This window comes from Anopheles stephensi, chromosome 3 (assembly GCF_013141755.1).
Source record: "Anopheles stephensi strain Indian chromosome 3, UCI_ANSTEP_V1.0, whole genome shotgun sequence".
Lineage (NCBI taxonomy): Eukaryota > Metazoa > Arthropoda > Insecta > Diptera > Culicidae > Anopheles > Anopheles stephensi.
This window is the reverse complement of record NC_050203.1, coordinates 30,111,565-30,128,054: the sequence shown is the minus strand read 5'-3', so window position 1 is coordinate 30,128,054 and position 16,490 is coordinate 30,111,565. Positions and strand designations below refer to the sequence as shown.

The following is a 16,490-nucleotide window of genomic DNA, read 5'->3' as shown; positions in this document are numbered from 1 at the left end:
AAAAGGGAAGGATGCACATCATAACAACAACAACAACAAAAAAACTCCCTCCTCCACAGAGTTACACCAGCGGGATAACGTCATGGGATGCGAAAATTCGACAACTCAGCCAACGATGCTGGGAAACCGAAAAATTCAACACTTGATGGAGGCGCATGGTGGTCACTGTTGTCGCTCGGTGTGCAGGGGGGTTGTTTTTACTAACCACCGTTAACGGTTAAGGTCACTTTTGCGCTCGTTACACATCAAAACGACTTCATACGTCGTGTCGGAAAACTGGTGGAAAACAAGCGTTTCCGAGTAACAAGCCCAACGCGTTGTGTATCTTTCTATCGAGGAAGGGAAAAAGCGTGGAAAAAACACACACGTATCGCCACCCCAGAGATTCATGGTGTTTCGAAGAGAATTGATAAATTTTCACACGTCACCTATAAGGGGGGCGATGAAGGCGAGGCGACATAAAAAAAAACAGAATTCAAACACATTGGTATGAAGCAATGGTTTATGGGGTTTTTCTTCCTACAGCGTGCACTAAAATAACAGGCTGACTCATATTTAACCACTCGAAGACGGATTGAAAGGAATAATTGAACCTTTTTTAAAAAAAATGATTGACCAACCAATCACTCAAATCGGATCATCATAACAACGATTTGACAGAAGCATGTCCCCAAACCCCCAACTAATCACGCTTAATTACCAAGCAAGCGTCTGGTTTTCTTTGTTTATCACTCGCCGAATTTGTCAGGCTTGCTGAAAGTGGCGAGAAAAAATGTTAATCCCTCGAAGGATGGATAATTTATTGAACAACGGTAACGAACGTTCAACACTAGTAGCGCTAATATGCTACCAGCACAGCACCACCCGAGATGATCTCGTGGTGGATAAATAAATAATCTGCCCTTCCGCACGAGGCTCATAAACGCTGGGGCATAAATATTATCCCATCCCCGTCTGCGTCTGCGATGCCCCAACCCCTCTGCTGTTCGACATTCAGTCAAACGCCACGAATGGCCACTTGTTTTTCGCGGGGGAAGTTTGCACCAACGACCGGCACGGTTCGCTATCGGTTTCGGTGGCCCAACCGTGGGTCCGGGATAAGAATTTTAAGCCAAATAAAAATAAACTCAACTGGCTGTGTGTTGTGAGGGCTACCGAGGGAAAATAAAACCACCGCCGCACATAATACCATTTGCGATGGTGCGGCACACAAATCGAATCGAAAAAGACGAACGATTTTACGATGCTACTTTTCGACCAAGTCACAGGGTTTTTTGATGCGCCTTTACGACCGACCATAAATCAATGGACACTTGTGGTTTACTGTGCGCGTCGGACTTGTCGAAGGAGAGGGTAGGGCACAAAAACCCGGGGTGCTGCTCTTAAAAGATGATAAAAATTAAAGTCGTAGCAAATCCACACGCAAAAAAAATATTACTTTTCGACTTCTGTCTGTACAAGGCAGCTTGTTAGTGGTACTGATGACACGCCGAGTACTCCAAGTCGAGGGGGAAAATTGGAAATGGTAGTGTGCAAAGAGGCGAAGAAAGTTGGCTGCTAGTTAACAACAATACACCCAAACCGTTGGCCTCTTGTGTTGGAGAAAATCGAAACAAACACACACACACACACACATCTTTTTTTGAATGGGTCGTCGGAATCGGAAATAGATTTGACGGAAATGGTGCGCGTTGACAGATGTGGGTCGAATGTCGCCGCGAGTGCACACGCCAAGCGTTCGAGAAACCGGGAAGAAAATTAGTTGGGCAACCGCGGTACACAGACGGTTTGTTACCTTTGCGATTTGTTGTTTGGGATGGTTTCCTGATGATGATGAGGATTGGTTGCGGTACTGTTTTAGTATAGCTTACCTGTGAAAGAGAACATAAGAAGAAGAAGAAAAAGACATGAGTTTGTGTCAGTTGGCTGCTTGCTAGGTGATATACTACAGTACAGACGTCACGGATGAACATGATAGAGGAATTGAATTGTACGTCGTTTTGAGGCGTCTAATCAAGCGTTAGTGTGTTTAACAACATGAACAACGTATAAAACGCAAACGATTATTGAAAACAACTCTTCATGGGATATTAGCGACAATGGTCGTAGTACTTTCGCTTTTGATTTAGATTGATCGAATGGGATGTACGTTAATTGCTGTAGTGCCCTGTAATAATTCATTAAGCCTTTTCTAATTATTTTTGATTCATTTTGATTTTGATTTAAAATTAGATGTTGATTTATTACCTAATTTTAGCGCCTACAAGGTTTTCAAGGTACGCATGCCTCCGGAACAAGGACAAAGCAGCAAACAGACAAGATAGAGTGCTGGAGGATCTTTGGAGGATCAATAGAGCTGGAGCTCTATTATCGTAGCAGCATTTTTCGTAAAATCAAATTACACTGCGAGTAGCGCTTCGTCTAGACCGGCAAAGGTTTTTATTGTAAGGAAGGTCGTCTGTCAAAACCCATATAAAACCAAGCGGATAAAAGTATACAATGGAGCAATCACTCTAAGTTTAGAAATTCAGCAAAATTTCCCAGACTTGTTAATAATCAAACGTAGGCAACGAGCAACAGTGTGGTGTAGAAGGTCTTTTCAACCTAGCACTCGAAAGCTCCATTCGAGACATGCGGACGAGGAATCTTTCAGAACCCTCGTCTATAAGCATTTTTTTTTTACCTGTCCTAAAATCACACCTTCTGCAGCAGTTAAACGTGGCTAAAACATTACTCAAATGCGAATTTCCACGAGGGTGAAGTTGCAATTGGAGCGGTTCTGTGTCCCATCAGGACCGCCTCCCCGTACACATGGTTAGCTATCTAGCTGCGTTTAACACTAAGTCGAGCAAACCAGTAAAATGGCAGGTCAAGTCATCTTTAGAGGGCTTAGAGCCAAAGAAATAGAATTTGCGATCACCTAACTACATTTAAAGTCGTCCAAAACTTCACCCATCTTAGGTCAGCAGACGCGTACCGATGCTACTATAGCCTAAGGAAATTTATCTACTCTCATTATCTGTCAGGAGAATCGAAGCTGGAACTGTATGGACAATTTCTCGTAATAGTGCTGCCCAACGCCACAGAGCAATGGAACTTTTCCAAAGGTAGTTTTCCCTAAATTTATCCTAGCTGCGTTCGAATGAAGGATGATAAGAAGAATTTTTGTTCTGTTATGTGTTGGAAGGATAATGGAGGATCCGGTACAATGATGAGATCTGTGAGCTGTACGGCAATCTCATCATTTGACTCAGCGAATTTGACAATTGTCTTGTAATGAGAATGACTACAGAACAAGTCACCCCGTAAAGTCTCTTTACTCAGAGATGTCCATGGACATGAGCATAGACAGAGGTACCGTGACAGGCCATAATTGATGCGTTGATGCGTTCACCAGATATCTAGGACTTTTGCAGTAGGCCAAGCCAATTCAAACTCCTGAAATTCTAATACTAAAATAAATTAAACAACTATTCTCAGTTGACATTACGCTCTTGCTATTAACACAGATTCATTTCCCAAAACTTGTGTTCAAATTTCAAACAGTAAAATTTCCCCTTATTTTATTTTCTTTCCATTTATATTCAAATACACCTCGATTGTGTACATTACCACAAATTGGGAAAAGCGCCCGTTGTTTACGGTACCGTTTTAATCGCCCATACTATTTGGTTGCGCAACTGAAAATTGCATCTCTTCTTTTTTTTTGTAAGAAAACCCCGTTTGGCCCAATCTCTTGTACTGCCATACTACGGCCAAACCGAGCGCGCAATAGGATCAGTTTACTGTAGCATAAAGGTCGGTGATGTTCGTTTTTCCAAACATTTGCCCGCCCGACGACTGCACAAATCAGCGAGCGAGCGCACACACAGAAGCCAAAAAATGAAGGGGTAATGGTACAGCAGCTGGGTAGTAAATGGTGCCGACCTCAACTGTAAGGTGTTGTACCGTGCACAACAAAGCAAATGAGCTGAGAGAGAGAGAGAAAGAGAGAGAGAGAGAGAGAGAGAGAGAGTATAGAAAAAGGAACCAAAATGTTTCCCATGACCTGTTTATTGGAAATCCGACAACGATGCGTTTTGCTCGACATTCGGCTTAAGAAAAGTGCGTTGGAGCAACACTTCCACCAACATGTAACCCATCTCACTCGCCTGCCCGGCAAGGTTCACACGGTTGTGCTACCACACCTAGCCGAGGGAAAACCAAATCTGTGCGGCACATTTCCGAAACAATAAATCAACCAAATTTTTAACTCCCTCTCAACTACGACGCTTCCATCCACCCCAGCTTTCCATCGAGCATGGTTTTTCGCGATGGATGGCTAACGACAGGCATCGCAATGGGCCACATGGCCGCCTTTTCCAAGCGCATACCAACGAAAGAGTGCATTGGCGAGCAGGACAGGACCCGTTGTTCGCGAGTGGAGTCTACCGTTCACCTCTCTCTCTCTCTCTCTCTCTCTCCCTCTCTCTTTGGCGCTTTTTCCTGGCCCGTTGATCGTCAGGCGCGCGCGTCTTCACATTATGCACCCGGCACGATCGCAATCATCTGTCCGGTAGGCGTCGTGCCCGTGCAAAATTGATGAACATTTTCGTGCCATCTGCGTGTGCGACAAAAATCTGAACAGAAATTGGGAGGATTTGAAAGCGAAAAAAGAAGAAGGAAAACCAAAGGGAAATCGAATCGAATCGCGGTAGTGGTGGCGTGCGCGACTGAAAAACAGAGTTGACTACGCATCCGCTAAAAGGGAAACAAGTGGCCGAAGCCTACTCAACCAACGCTGGTTGATGATGCGAGTGGACCTAAAGGTGGATGGAATTTTGAAAATTTTATAATACATCTTCCACCGTAAAGGCCAACCGAAACTAATTCTCGATCATCAGCCGGTAACCATGAGTCCGTGACGTTCTATAACCTCTTGACTCTTGCCTGACCCGGCTGGTGGAAAAACAGGCAAGAAGGAAGGCAACACTAATAATTTCCAACGGATATAAACACCCAGCGAGTTTTTCCCGATCCATTTACGATGCCGATGGACGCTCATTAGCTCACCGAAAATGAATACCGCTTCGAATCAGCAGCAGCAGCAGCAAATTGATGGAAATTCCTCCGGATTACGTATTAGGCCGGATTTTCCAACGGCCAACGGAATAGTGTGTGGAAAACTGATTTATGACCACCGGTTAATCCCGTTACCGATTGATGTCCGGTGCGACCATACGCTCGCTCGCGTTTTGTTTGCAAGCAGCAACAAAGATAGGGAAAATTATCGATTGGAAAAATATTTTCCCGACACGATGAGTGTGCCCTTTACTTCCAGTCGGTGTGTCCCGCGGCTAGGCAGTGGTGACCGTCATGTGGTTAAAATTAGACTTAAAGGAGTGTATTAGGCGCATCAGATGGTGGACGCTATTTTTATGCCGCCAGCCAAGTGGACTTGATCGAAACGACTGCCACGACCAAAATGTGACAGAGCATCGCAGTTGCAGTTGCGTGGCGTGAAGCTATTTTCCATGCTCTGCTACTTCCGGTGACATTTCATTTCTGCCAACGTTTCGCTCCCGATCAGTAGTCTGCTCAGATAGGTCGGTAAGGCAGAGTACAGGAGCTTTGTGCAAACTATTATGCCACAGTATCTGTATCTCGCACTAGGGCACATTGTAACGCACCACACCATCGGAGTGCAGTTCGTGTTTGATTTATGGATCAATTAATTGCCTCCCACAATCCAACACACACACAGCGAAGCCAGGTAGATTCGCCCAGGGTTGATTCACGATTTATTTATACATTAAAGGTGGAACAACACACATACTTTTGCTGCCGAGCGTTGGCTGAAGCAATATCCAATTTTATTTGTTTTGTGGAATTTAGAACATGCCAACGGAATGATCCACGGTCGAGTCACGTTTGCCAATTATCGAGTTGAGCGACGGTAAGAGAAGCAAAAAAAAAACACAGACGAACCTTCCAACCGAAATGTTACCGAAAACCAGCCAGCTGTCGGCGGTGCGCGTTGTGGTCAACTTCATTCGAACAGATGTGAAGGTGTTGTCGTTGGTGTTGTGATGGACAGTTTAAAATTACGCTAAATTCCAAAGCCATACCAGCTGGCGGTGCGATGCAGTCAGAAACGCTGTTGAACTCATTGTAATTAATTGGTAAGTTTGAAAAAAGATACCTCTAGGGCTATTTATTTTGCTACTGACTGTCCTAAAATATATTTTAACCAAAAAATTGTAATGCCAAAAAATAGACTAAAACGGAATGGAATATTAAAACTCGGTCATTAGGCATCATTAGCAGCGATAACTACATCAAATGGCCTTTATTTCATCTTATTTTAATCAAACTCCTCTTAGAGGACCTCAAAATGTAATTATGATGCTAATAAACGTTACAAATCACACGATAGTGATAGATTGTTATCATCTCGAACTGTGCATTGTTTGAAACATATGGACGCTTGTTTTATGTATCGATTCCTCAATAAGTAAGTGTACCCAATACAAATGTAGACCAACTTTGGATAGCATTAAAAATAAAACTAATCCAAACAGATCCACACCCCTGTGATAGAGGCGACAACGGCACTGGTCTTCATACGGCAGGACCAGGGGGTTCAAATCCCATTCGGACTGTTCTCCCGTAGTGAGGACTGACGATACAACTACTAAGGATCATCAAATCTATTAAGACAGAAATGGCATGGCCTTAAGAGGTCGTTAAGCCAAGAAGAGAGAGGGATTCCATCAGACAATTCAAAGATCTAAATATTATTTGAAACCTTTCACAGAATCTACCTCCAGAATCTTCTTCACCACCATATGGCGGCATATTCTATCCCCTGGAGATAACAAAATCAAACTATAAAGCCACCAGGTCTATGGGCGGATCTAAGCAGAGCAGGTTCAAGGGGGTCAAAGGGGTTTCTTGAAGAAATCTGATTTTAGGTCCTGGGAATCTTGATCATTTAGAGGAACTCCGAGCTTCACAATTGGCCTCGTATAATATCTTCTCTTAGCCTCCAACTCTGCCCTAGTCAACAGACTTGACGTGTTAGGGGCCTCCTTCCTTCATTCTGTTGAGGGTCGCCAAGGGGGATTAGATTCTAGAATAGTTGAGGGTCTTCAAAAAGCGTCGTGTGACGGGATCCTGGCTGTCGTTTAACATTCTAAATCTTTTCTGTTACAAAAGCCGGATTGGCTCTAGCCAGTAGTCAGAAAGATCCTAATCATCTCCGACTTCTTCACCGAGGAATAGTCCGACTGCCACCAAGCAAATGTACAGCTATGAAAAGAAAATTTAAATTTTATAAAACTGCCATTGAAACCAATTTTCTGAATTTTCACCACAATATCATCTTATTCATTTTTTATCAATTATCAACAAAAAAAACTACCTCGAAAGACTTTCACTACGCGCCTCGACTATATGTAAGCAAAGCGCAAAATCTGCGCAGTTACGATGTAACAAGCCATTATACTGTGAAAGGATGCCCGCTGTCCAACATTTTTGACGACTGTATAAATCACCTTCATACCAACGCCGTCAACGATCAACGTTGACGTGCCCCGCCGTTGCAGAACAGCGCAATAATTGTTGCAAAATCAACCGCTTTGCTCACTTAATCTATGCCTCCCACTGTCCCTTTGGCCACGGGAGGACGACAACAATCTGCTGCTGCACCTTGCAAACACAGCTCTTGAACCAACCCTAATCACAATACACCACCTTTCTTGCTCGCTGAACGCAACCTGCTTGATGTCTATTTGCGGAATGGCAGACAACGATCGCTACGGTTGATCTGCTGTGCTGATGAAGCGTAAAAAGTTTGGCTAGTGGCCCAAGCGACCGCGCCTAGGCTCATGTGTCCACGCTACCTCATTTCGTTAATTAAATTGTCAACGGCCGTCCCGGACGACGAAAGCCTTCGGACGGGGTGGAAGGCTTGCCAAATGTTTAGCCAAGAGTTAACACACACGCACACACAAACGCACCACACGCAAACAAACAAAACGGATACATCATTCTCATCATACGCTTATCGCTCTAGAATTACGTTTGCAAACACACCCGTTTTTTAGTGAAAGAATTAACTGAAAAAATTGAGGTTAGTTTTCGGTCCCTATTTACCGAACCGTTTCTTTCGTAATTTAATTCAGTTTTATTGTAAAGAGAAAACAACACTCATCCACAACTACAACAAAGCGAAACTCAGTGTGCCAGAGGGGATCGGGAAGCCATCGGTAGGATTCTGGCGTATCTGTAAGTAGCTGCTGCCCTTCTATCTAGTTCCAGTTCTGTGGGAAGTTGGTGTGGCTTTGTTGTGTAGTCGTGTAGTTCTCTGTTCGTTATTCGTTGTTTCGTGTTTCGTTGTGTACTGCTGGATGTACTGTAGAGTTCTGATGCTCGCCAGCATCCCATGAGGTAGGCGAAAACGAGGCAGAAGAGTCTAGCGATGGGTGTGGTGTTGGCGGTACCGGCGATACACTGCGGCTCGGTGGCCCGAGGATTAATCCGCCCATGTTGCCTATATCGAACGCCAGCTCATCCGGGCTGAGCAGTGGCGGCTGCTCGTTACGGCTCGGAGTTCTTGAAGGTGTCGGTTCACGACTTTTCGCTTCAAAGATCAACCCATCGAGATGTCCGATTTCAAACACCAGCTCCTCGGGTGATATGTCTAGCGGTAGGGGTGAGACCGAGGGCGACCGGGACGCAACGACTGGGACGGTAAGGCTCGGTAGCAGTAGTGTGTTAGTCTGTTGTGCTGACGGTTTAGGCGATGCTAGTGGCGAAAGCGGTGAGATACACTCGTTTGTCTGTTCGCTCGGTGAAGCAATCGGTGTAAAATGGTGCTCTGACGTGTTATGGTGCGTACTGTTCAGTAGCGGTGATCCAAGTGCAAGGGAAGAGGAAAGGGTTTGGGTTGGGTGGGTAGTTTGTGAGGAGGATTGGGACGAAAGATCCGATAGGTCCGATGCAAGCGACACTGGCGATGGGGTAGCGTACGCTGGAGTCAGATTGACCGGGAACTCATTGCCGTCCGCGTTCAATGCTCGTGCACCCACATTGTTGGGTGTCAGGGGCATTTCCGGTTTCGAGGGTTGCGGTGAGTTGCCGGCCGACTTTGGCTCATCGCCGGTCGGAAACACCGGCGGTTTCTCGCCCTCCGCCTGTCGGGTAATGTTTTCCACCTCCTCGTCGTCGCTGTCAAAGTCCTCCAGCGCCAAGTGACTCGTTTGATTGTCGGGGAACTTTTTGATCCATTCCACGTAGCTCACCCGGTGGTTCAGTGTGACGCCCTCGTGTGGATGGCTCTGGCCGTAGAAAGACTTCGATGACATCTCATCGTGAAACTGAGCATCGGTCCCGAGCTCGTCCGTCAGCACCAGACTAGGAAGTGCGGTTGGATAGAGGTAGGGCGGTTTCACCAGTGGCGGAGGTTCGAAATCGATCGCCTCCATGCTGTTGATGTAGTCTTCCAGCTCGGACGGCGTAACGGACAGATGCTGATCAGTGAAACTGTCCATGAACGTCTGATCGTAGTCGATCGGCGTTAGACTTCTGGCGACACGCTTACGCTCCTTGTACTTGCGCCGGGGCGCTGGCGACGACGAGGAGGCCGACGATTTGGAACGGGCCGACGAGGCGCCCCGTGATCTTGGCACCGCTAGCAACTGATCGTTCTCGCCCTCGGTGTCACCTTCTGTGCCGGCGTCCACCTCGAGAGCGGCCAGCGGTGATAGCATCCGACCGTCGCTCACCGGAGTCACTCCACGTACCGACGCAGACGCGCTGCCGGGCCGGAGATCTCCCTAGAATTCGAGATAAACGAGCTTTAGAACAAGGTTCACCCGCACGGGAGGATGGTCCGGAGCGATGGTCCGAACCGGCGACTCATCATTCCCCCGACCGGTACTCACAGCGAACGAACGTGCTGGTGATGTCGATGGCGATGGTGATGGTGACGGAGATGATGTGGCGGGCCGTGGCAGCTGCTGCCGCTCTTGCTGCACCGGATGCGGTGAGATGGAACTGTCGCGTGAAACGAAACCATTCGGGATCTTTTCCAGGGACGTTAGTGGCGGGGAGGTTGGGGTTGATTCGCGGGAAGAACCGGGCTCGTCGTAGGGCGTCGGTGACCGGGGTCGGGAGGGATAGGATACGGAAGCGGCAGGCACGAGCGGTACAAGCCGGTTCGAGATGTCGGCCAGTGGTGGCCGCTCGTGCGCAACGTAACTTTGGCCGTCCGGATAGGGCGAGGGAGACTTGGATTGCATGAAGTGGGGGATGGTCCGGGTACCGCCAGGGGTACCACCGTCAGAGTCATAGTCCTCCTCCAGCGCTTCTTCGTCGTCTTGCACAATGATTTCGGTCGTCCATGGACGGCTACTACTTGCCTTGCTCTCCGATGCTCCCGGCTGCTGCAGCAGGCTCGTCAGGTCGGCTTCCTTCGTGGTGCGGCGCAGCGTCGGCTCTCCGGCCCGATCCCGGTCCGGTGAGTTGGAATGGGAGCTTAGGTTCGATGGGGCCGATTCACTCACGTGCAGCTGCACCGCAGGCGGTTCTACATCTTCCTCCTCGATGGACATTGATCGCGAGGGTCGTATTACCGCTTTTTCCTTCATCTCTTCCAGCTTGATGTCACCCCACGGTCGTGTGATGTTGGCGGCTAGCGTCGGCTCCGGCGATCGTTCCGGAACCCATTGCCGTTCATCGTCCTCATGATGATGGCAACTCTCCGGGATAGGGCTAATGTTGTGCCTTCGGTTCATCGGATCCATCTCATCGCGGCTGTACACGATCGGGATGTAATCGTCCATCTGTGCGCACTCTTCATCCTCCAGCTGGCTCAAGCGTTCCAGCTCCTCGGCACGATCTTCCAGCGAAGTGGTCGACGTGATCGAGCGTCGCTTCACCGATCTGCGCAACCCATCGTCCCGCCGGATCGGCCGGAACTTGCTCGAACTTGGCCGTGGTTCATCACCACCACCACTGTCGTTCGGTTCGTTCAGCACGATCTGAGGCACAACATCGGCCGGCGACAGAGTGTTACGATAGTTCGTGACCGACGGCTCCACACTGTGCGATCGGCTAACCGAGCGCGAACGAAGCTCCTCAATGATCAGGCTCTGCTCGGCCGTATTCCGCTCGAGCTCACTCATCTGCACGCTCATCTGTTCCAGCTGATGTTCCTTCTCCTGACTCTGACGCTCGAGTATGCGCAACTTCTCGATCAGCACATCCAGCTGAGCGGCACCTTCGGCCGGTTCCAGCCTATACCCGTCCCTGTACGGGACACCATCCTGCGCGTACGTCACACCTTCCACGTTGCTTCTCGGAGCCACCTTGATCTGCTGCCGCAGGTTCTCTCGATACTGTTCAAGCCCTTGCTCCCGGCTGTCCAGCTGTTTGCTGGGAGCTTCCTCAATCGCGTTGGCAGCTTCCTCACCGGTCACTTGATTGGAGACGAACGCCAAACAGTAGATCAGATCCATCGCGCCTACACCGGCCACTAAAACCGATAACATCACACCCATGGCTGTACTTCAGATTGTGTGTCTCACGTTCTACCCCAAACAAGTTTGCGCAAAGCTAGCGAGTAATGGTCAACGTTTTTCACCCCCCAAAAATCGATTACGCAACGGCGCACACAGATTACACAACGACCGTGCGCACAGAATCAGTAAAGAGTAACGAGTTAAGGATGGCACCGCAGTTCACCGAATCACTCCGCTCAAGGAACTTTTGAGCACATTCTTCCGTAATCGCTTCTGCTCCACAAAAGCCGCCGGACGGTATGGAAAACTGTCAAACGCGGATGTCCGCACTTTCTCCGACACGATTGAGATACACGGTCTGCCACTCAAGTTCGATTCGATCCGTACAGCAATGGTTTAATTACCGAACGCGACTGACACGCGGCATCAAACTGAGCTCGTTTCGATCGATTGTTGCGCTTCTTCGCCTTAGATCAAACGAATAGCCCAATGACAGGCAAATCACCTCATCACACGATCACGAACCGACCCGCTTTTTGACGCTCTGTGTCACACCAAAAGATATCGAACCGATCAATGATTCGTGGACTTTCTCTCCGCCGATCGGATGTGTCAACGCGACGAGCGGGGCCAAAACGTGGCACGAGTTACCGATCGGAGTAATTATGTTCCCTCCGCTCGAGCATCGCGCGTTGTAAACAAGCGGTGATTGTAAATTCTTAATTGGTAGATACACTATTGTTGTGTCCCGCATTGTCTATCGACAGGTAGGAAAAGCGCGAGGATCGCTCATTACGAGCGCTGTATCGAAAATAGCCCTAAACGGCGTCGGTGAGGATCGGGTGAGGTGAGTTGTGCTTCTTCGACTACGAGCTGTAGCCAGTCAGTCGGTGAGACTATGTAAAAGGAATGCGATTTAGGTGCAAAGGTTTGGGCGGATGCGAAGTATAGCGCAGCACGGGCCGGCGACCAAGATAAACTGCTTGTGGGAATTATTGCTTTACAATCAATCATAGTTAAAGTAGAGCGCGAAAGAAGGATGCTCGTCGGGACATTTATTAAGCGTGTGTGTTTTTTGTTTCTTTTCTCGACCAATCTCTCAGACGAAGAATACATGTTCTTCTCAAGATAAACACGCAGGGTCGTACGATTCAAAGCATGCTTGTTGACATTGTTGTTTTAATCTCTTTCACCGGTTGCAGCCGTGTCATATCTTTTGGCGTGACTTTAATTGCAACTTCCCAGACGTTCAACACAAACTGGTGACCATTTGTTTGGTGCTCTCATAAATCTTGGTCTCCTTAAAAAGTTTACAATGAGTCCGGTTTAATCTGTGGTTGTATAGCCAGTAGTACGAGTTTTGTAAAACATTCAACAGCACGAAGAAGCGATAATCGAGACTTCTCTTTAAAATCTCACTTGCTCGTCGCTGCCACCAAGAAGCAAATAAAAGAAAACATAGGCGTCATCTATTGCGTCAACAAGATGCACCAAAAAAACGCATCCCAATTCTGTTTACAAGCGCAATTTCCACCTTCACACCGAGCGAATATTTGAAATAGATCAAGAGTGATCGGCCCGATACGACATCAACAGGAAAACCGATCCACACACGAGGGAGAGGCGTCTTCGTATAAATAAAACATCTCCTCCTCCTGTCGAACGCTTGATGCGTCACGGCGCGGTGCATTAGATTGACATGCACCAAATCTTCGTCGCACTGGTCGAGCTGACCTTCGACAGCCTAGCTGCTTGAACCTGACACCGTCGGAAGCTAGACAGAGACCACCCTAGGTTACCCCTTTCTAGCAGTGCAAATCACGACATTTACGCTCAGGGCCACCATATGCCACAACGTGTCATAAAACATCAGCATGAACATCGGGTGCGGGTTTATTAGTTGAGTTGTCCTTTAAGTAGGAGGAATTTGCCAAATATTATAATGACGATGTTACAGCATCGTGGCCAATTATAGGCAAATTGGAAGCGAGTCGGTTTCCGGTCCGTTTGAAATGAGAAAATTAATTGCCTACGCTGAAAATTACTTCCGGTCGTCGTCAAAGGATTGGTTCAAAACATTTAAAAAATATATTTCAAAAATCGTGCAAAAAAGTGAGAAAACTTCCATGAGTTAGATTAATTTAAACAATATTTTTTCCTCTTGAAAAATCTGGAATAATATTACAATTTAAAAAAAAGTCACAAAATAAAATAAATTAGCTTAAAACATATACTTTTAAAAACATTGCGAATAATTCAAGAAGCGTACAACGAACGCTTTCGAATGAAGCGTTGACCACGCTTCGCCTACTGTTTAACACAAATTCCGACAGATGGCGCTACTTCGCGCTGAGGAGAAATATCGACGGAAGCTTCTTGCTGGCAGCTTTAAACGAACACCTGTCGCCAATACATCATCCTTCCCCAGTTGTAGTAAACCATCCCCACATGGAAATTCATTCATTCCAATATTGAACCCCTCTCCACCCCAAATCCATCTCTTCCATCCCTCTCATCAACAACAACCAACTTCCCCAGCAAACCCAGGTTGCTGGTGGATGACGCCACGTGCGTCTACTTTGTTGGTGGGACTTTTGATGGGATATTTATTGACGCCCGACTGGATACATCGTCAAGTATGTTTTTCCCTGGCAGAGCGAGGCAGAGTTCCCGTGAGCCGATGGGTTTGCCGAGCAGCAGCAGCAGCAGCAGCAATGTGGTTGACCATGAATTGGCTGCCACAGTTATTAGGACCGGTTTGACGGTTCGGTGGGTTCTCGCATCTTTTTTTTATCTTCTTTACTGCACATGCTTCCTTCCCAGCGACCGACCGCATTGACATGTGACCTTCGAAACTGGCACTAAATCTACAATGTTTGGGAAGGCGTGCCGGGCGAGCGCATCGTTCGTCAGTCAATCAACCGATGATAGATGATAATGGGTGATGATCTAGTCGTAAAAGCTCATCCCTCCGGGTTGATAGTAGTGCCAGGACGCGAGGAAATTGCGAGTATAAAATGGTAACAAGGGAGCATTTAAAAATGGGCGCACTTCCATCTCTTTGCCAATCGGTATAATCCTACCTCGTTCTCCCATCACCTTCTCTCCCAAAAACTCATCCAATTCTTACGATGTACTGGGCGCCTCCATCCCCGATTCGACATCATTCGCGAACCGCCAAAACCACCAAGCCAGTGACATATGTAAGCCGTAGCGCGGGCATAACACAAAGTATGAAACGCGGAAACAATTGCTGACACATCAGAACAGTTCTACACGCTGGTGAGGTGCAATATCGGGCTGCTCTCGGCAAAAATGTTGTCCCCTTTTTCCTTTACGTATGTATCCAAATGTGTGTGCGTGTGTGTGTGTCCCGTACAAAATGTCATCGCTTACGTACCGTACTCGGAACTCGGAAGAGACCAATCTCAACGATGGCAAAATGTGCAAAGAGGTTTTCTGAGCTGGCTAAAGTTCAGCTGTTATTAAATTAAATTAAATCCTTTCGTGCTTGTGTGTGTGTGTCATTGTAGGAGCAGCAACGATTGGATGACAACGCAAGGCAAGACGACGACGGGGAGACGACTAGAACACCAAACGGATGATGAGCTTTGTTCTGGACCATTTCACTCAATCTTCATTATGATAATAACACGCTATCTGCCGGCAGTTCAGCAAAATTAAGTTGTACTAGTTGGACAAGCAAAAACAAAAGAAATCTGAGATGCTACTTTTGCCCCACAGTGAGGCAAGGGCAAAATGTTCAGTTTGTATTCTTATTTGACAATGTGAACAGCAGCATCATCGTCACAAGCGCGCACGATAATTGTCACCAAAGTTTTCCAATCTAAAGTCTCTAGGTTTAGAAAATTTGAAAAGTGATTGTAATTAGTCCTCAGCTTGAAATGGGGAAAAAAGAACTTTAAAATATTTCAAATGGCGTTGGTAGCGTATTTCTATCCAAAACAGTTCGAATGTTTAGAACTTTTAATTAAAGAAGATCCCCTCCATTTAACGTGTTACACTCACAAAGCGATCAAAGGGCGTACCATTATTGCTACAAAAAAAAAAGCTCAAAGGAAGCATGTCACCGAAGGCCTGCATTATGAATGGTTTATTCCTTCCGGATATTTGTCCCGTTTTCGAGTGTGTTTCCCTTGTGCAAATAGAACTTCCTGGCAGCCGCCGTAGTGAAGCGTGGCCGTTTGCTAAACGGCTAGCAGTAGCATAAGCATTCTGCAATGGAGGACAAAACACATCACTCTATGTGATGTCTGGAATCTGCAGAATTTTCCGAACCAGAAAAAAAAATCTAGACTTCAAGAAAATCCAGAAGTTCATGAGACAAAAATTTAAATTATTTAGTATAAAATTCAAGAACCAATCTAACAGGTGGATTGAGTTTGAGGAGTTTGTTTTCGGCAAAATTCAATTTTACTACCTAATATCGCTGACTTCAAGAGCATTTTTACACTACGATTTTACTTTTATCACAAAATAGGCCTTCGAACATAAATGTCAACTAAAAAAACTAACTAAACTCTTCTATAAAATCTTCAATTGTTTAAAAAACTAAACTCATAACAAAAAAGTACCGGGGGAAAGACCAGCTTAAGCTCACCCGAAAACGTCCTGTCAGATGACTTATGGCCTGTCTCAGCACTGTCGGACTAGTGACGAGCGGCTAGACTGGATTTATGGAGCTGAGCCGTTTCATTTGCGAAATGTTATCGCCTTAAGGCAGTGCAACTCTCGAGTGTGACGGGAAACGGGGTACATCTGCCACTCCGCATATTGGGGAGAAGGAGATCGGAGCAGATGGCAAGAAGGAAAGCGACATTATTCCTTTTTCTTCGTTTTTGGCTAAGTGAGCACCCCCCAACGAATGGGGAGGAAAGGGTTAGCCGAGCCACCAAACGACCAACGTGGGTTGTTGGGTATTGCGGGAAACACAATTTTACGATGCACCCTCTGTTCGCTCTGACT

The 16,490-nt window shown here is 46.8% G+C and overlaps 1 protein-coding gene and 2 long non-coding RNA genes across 13 annotated transcripts in view; 2 read left to right on the top strand and 1 right to left on the bottom strand.

Moving 5' to 3' along the window:
• LOC118509435 (four and a half LIM domains protein 2) overlaps positions 1-16,490 on the bottom strand; it is a 107,397-nt gene that overhangs the window by 28,409 nt on the left and 62,498 nt on the right. The window contains exons 1-2 of one of the 11 annotated variants that reach the window (XM_036050025.1): positions 10,404-12,687; positions 8,109-9,818 (exon numbers count right to left, since the gene is read on the bottom strand). The exons of 8 other annotated variants lie outside the window; for them this stretch is intronic. In XM_036050025.1, coding sequence (XP_035905918.1) covers positions 8,355-9,818; positions 10,404-11,543 — 2,604 coding nt within the window. In that variant the 5' untranslated portion in view covers positions 11,544-12,687 and the 3' untranslated portion in view covers positions 8,109-8,354. Of the gene's footprint in view, positions 1-1,795; positions 1,872-8,108; positions 9,819-10,403; positions 12,688-16,490 lie in introns of those variants that run through there. 2 more of the 11 variants (XM_036050042.1, XM_036050027.1) reach the window with 2 other exon arrangements.
• On the top strand, positions 520-3,484 carry LOC118509440. Its single transcript, XR_004905883.1, has 2 exons — positions 520-1,786; positions 2,258-3,484. It is a non-coding gene; the product is annotated as an uncharacterized LOC118509440 (long non-coding RNA).
• On the top strand, positions 14,068-16,057 carry LOC118509439. Its single transcript, XR_004905882.1, has 2 exons — positions 14,068-14,842; positions 15,038-16,057. It is a non-coding gene; the product is annotated as an uncharacterized LOC118509439 (long non-coding RNA).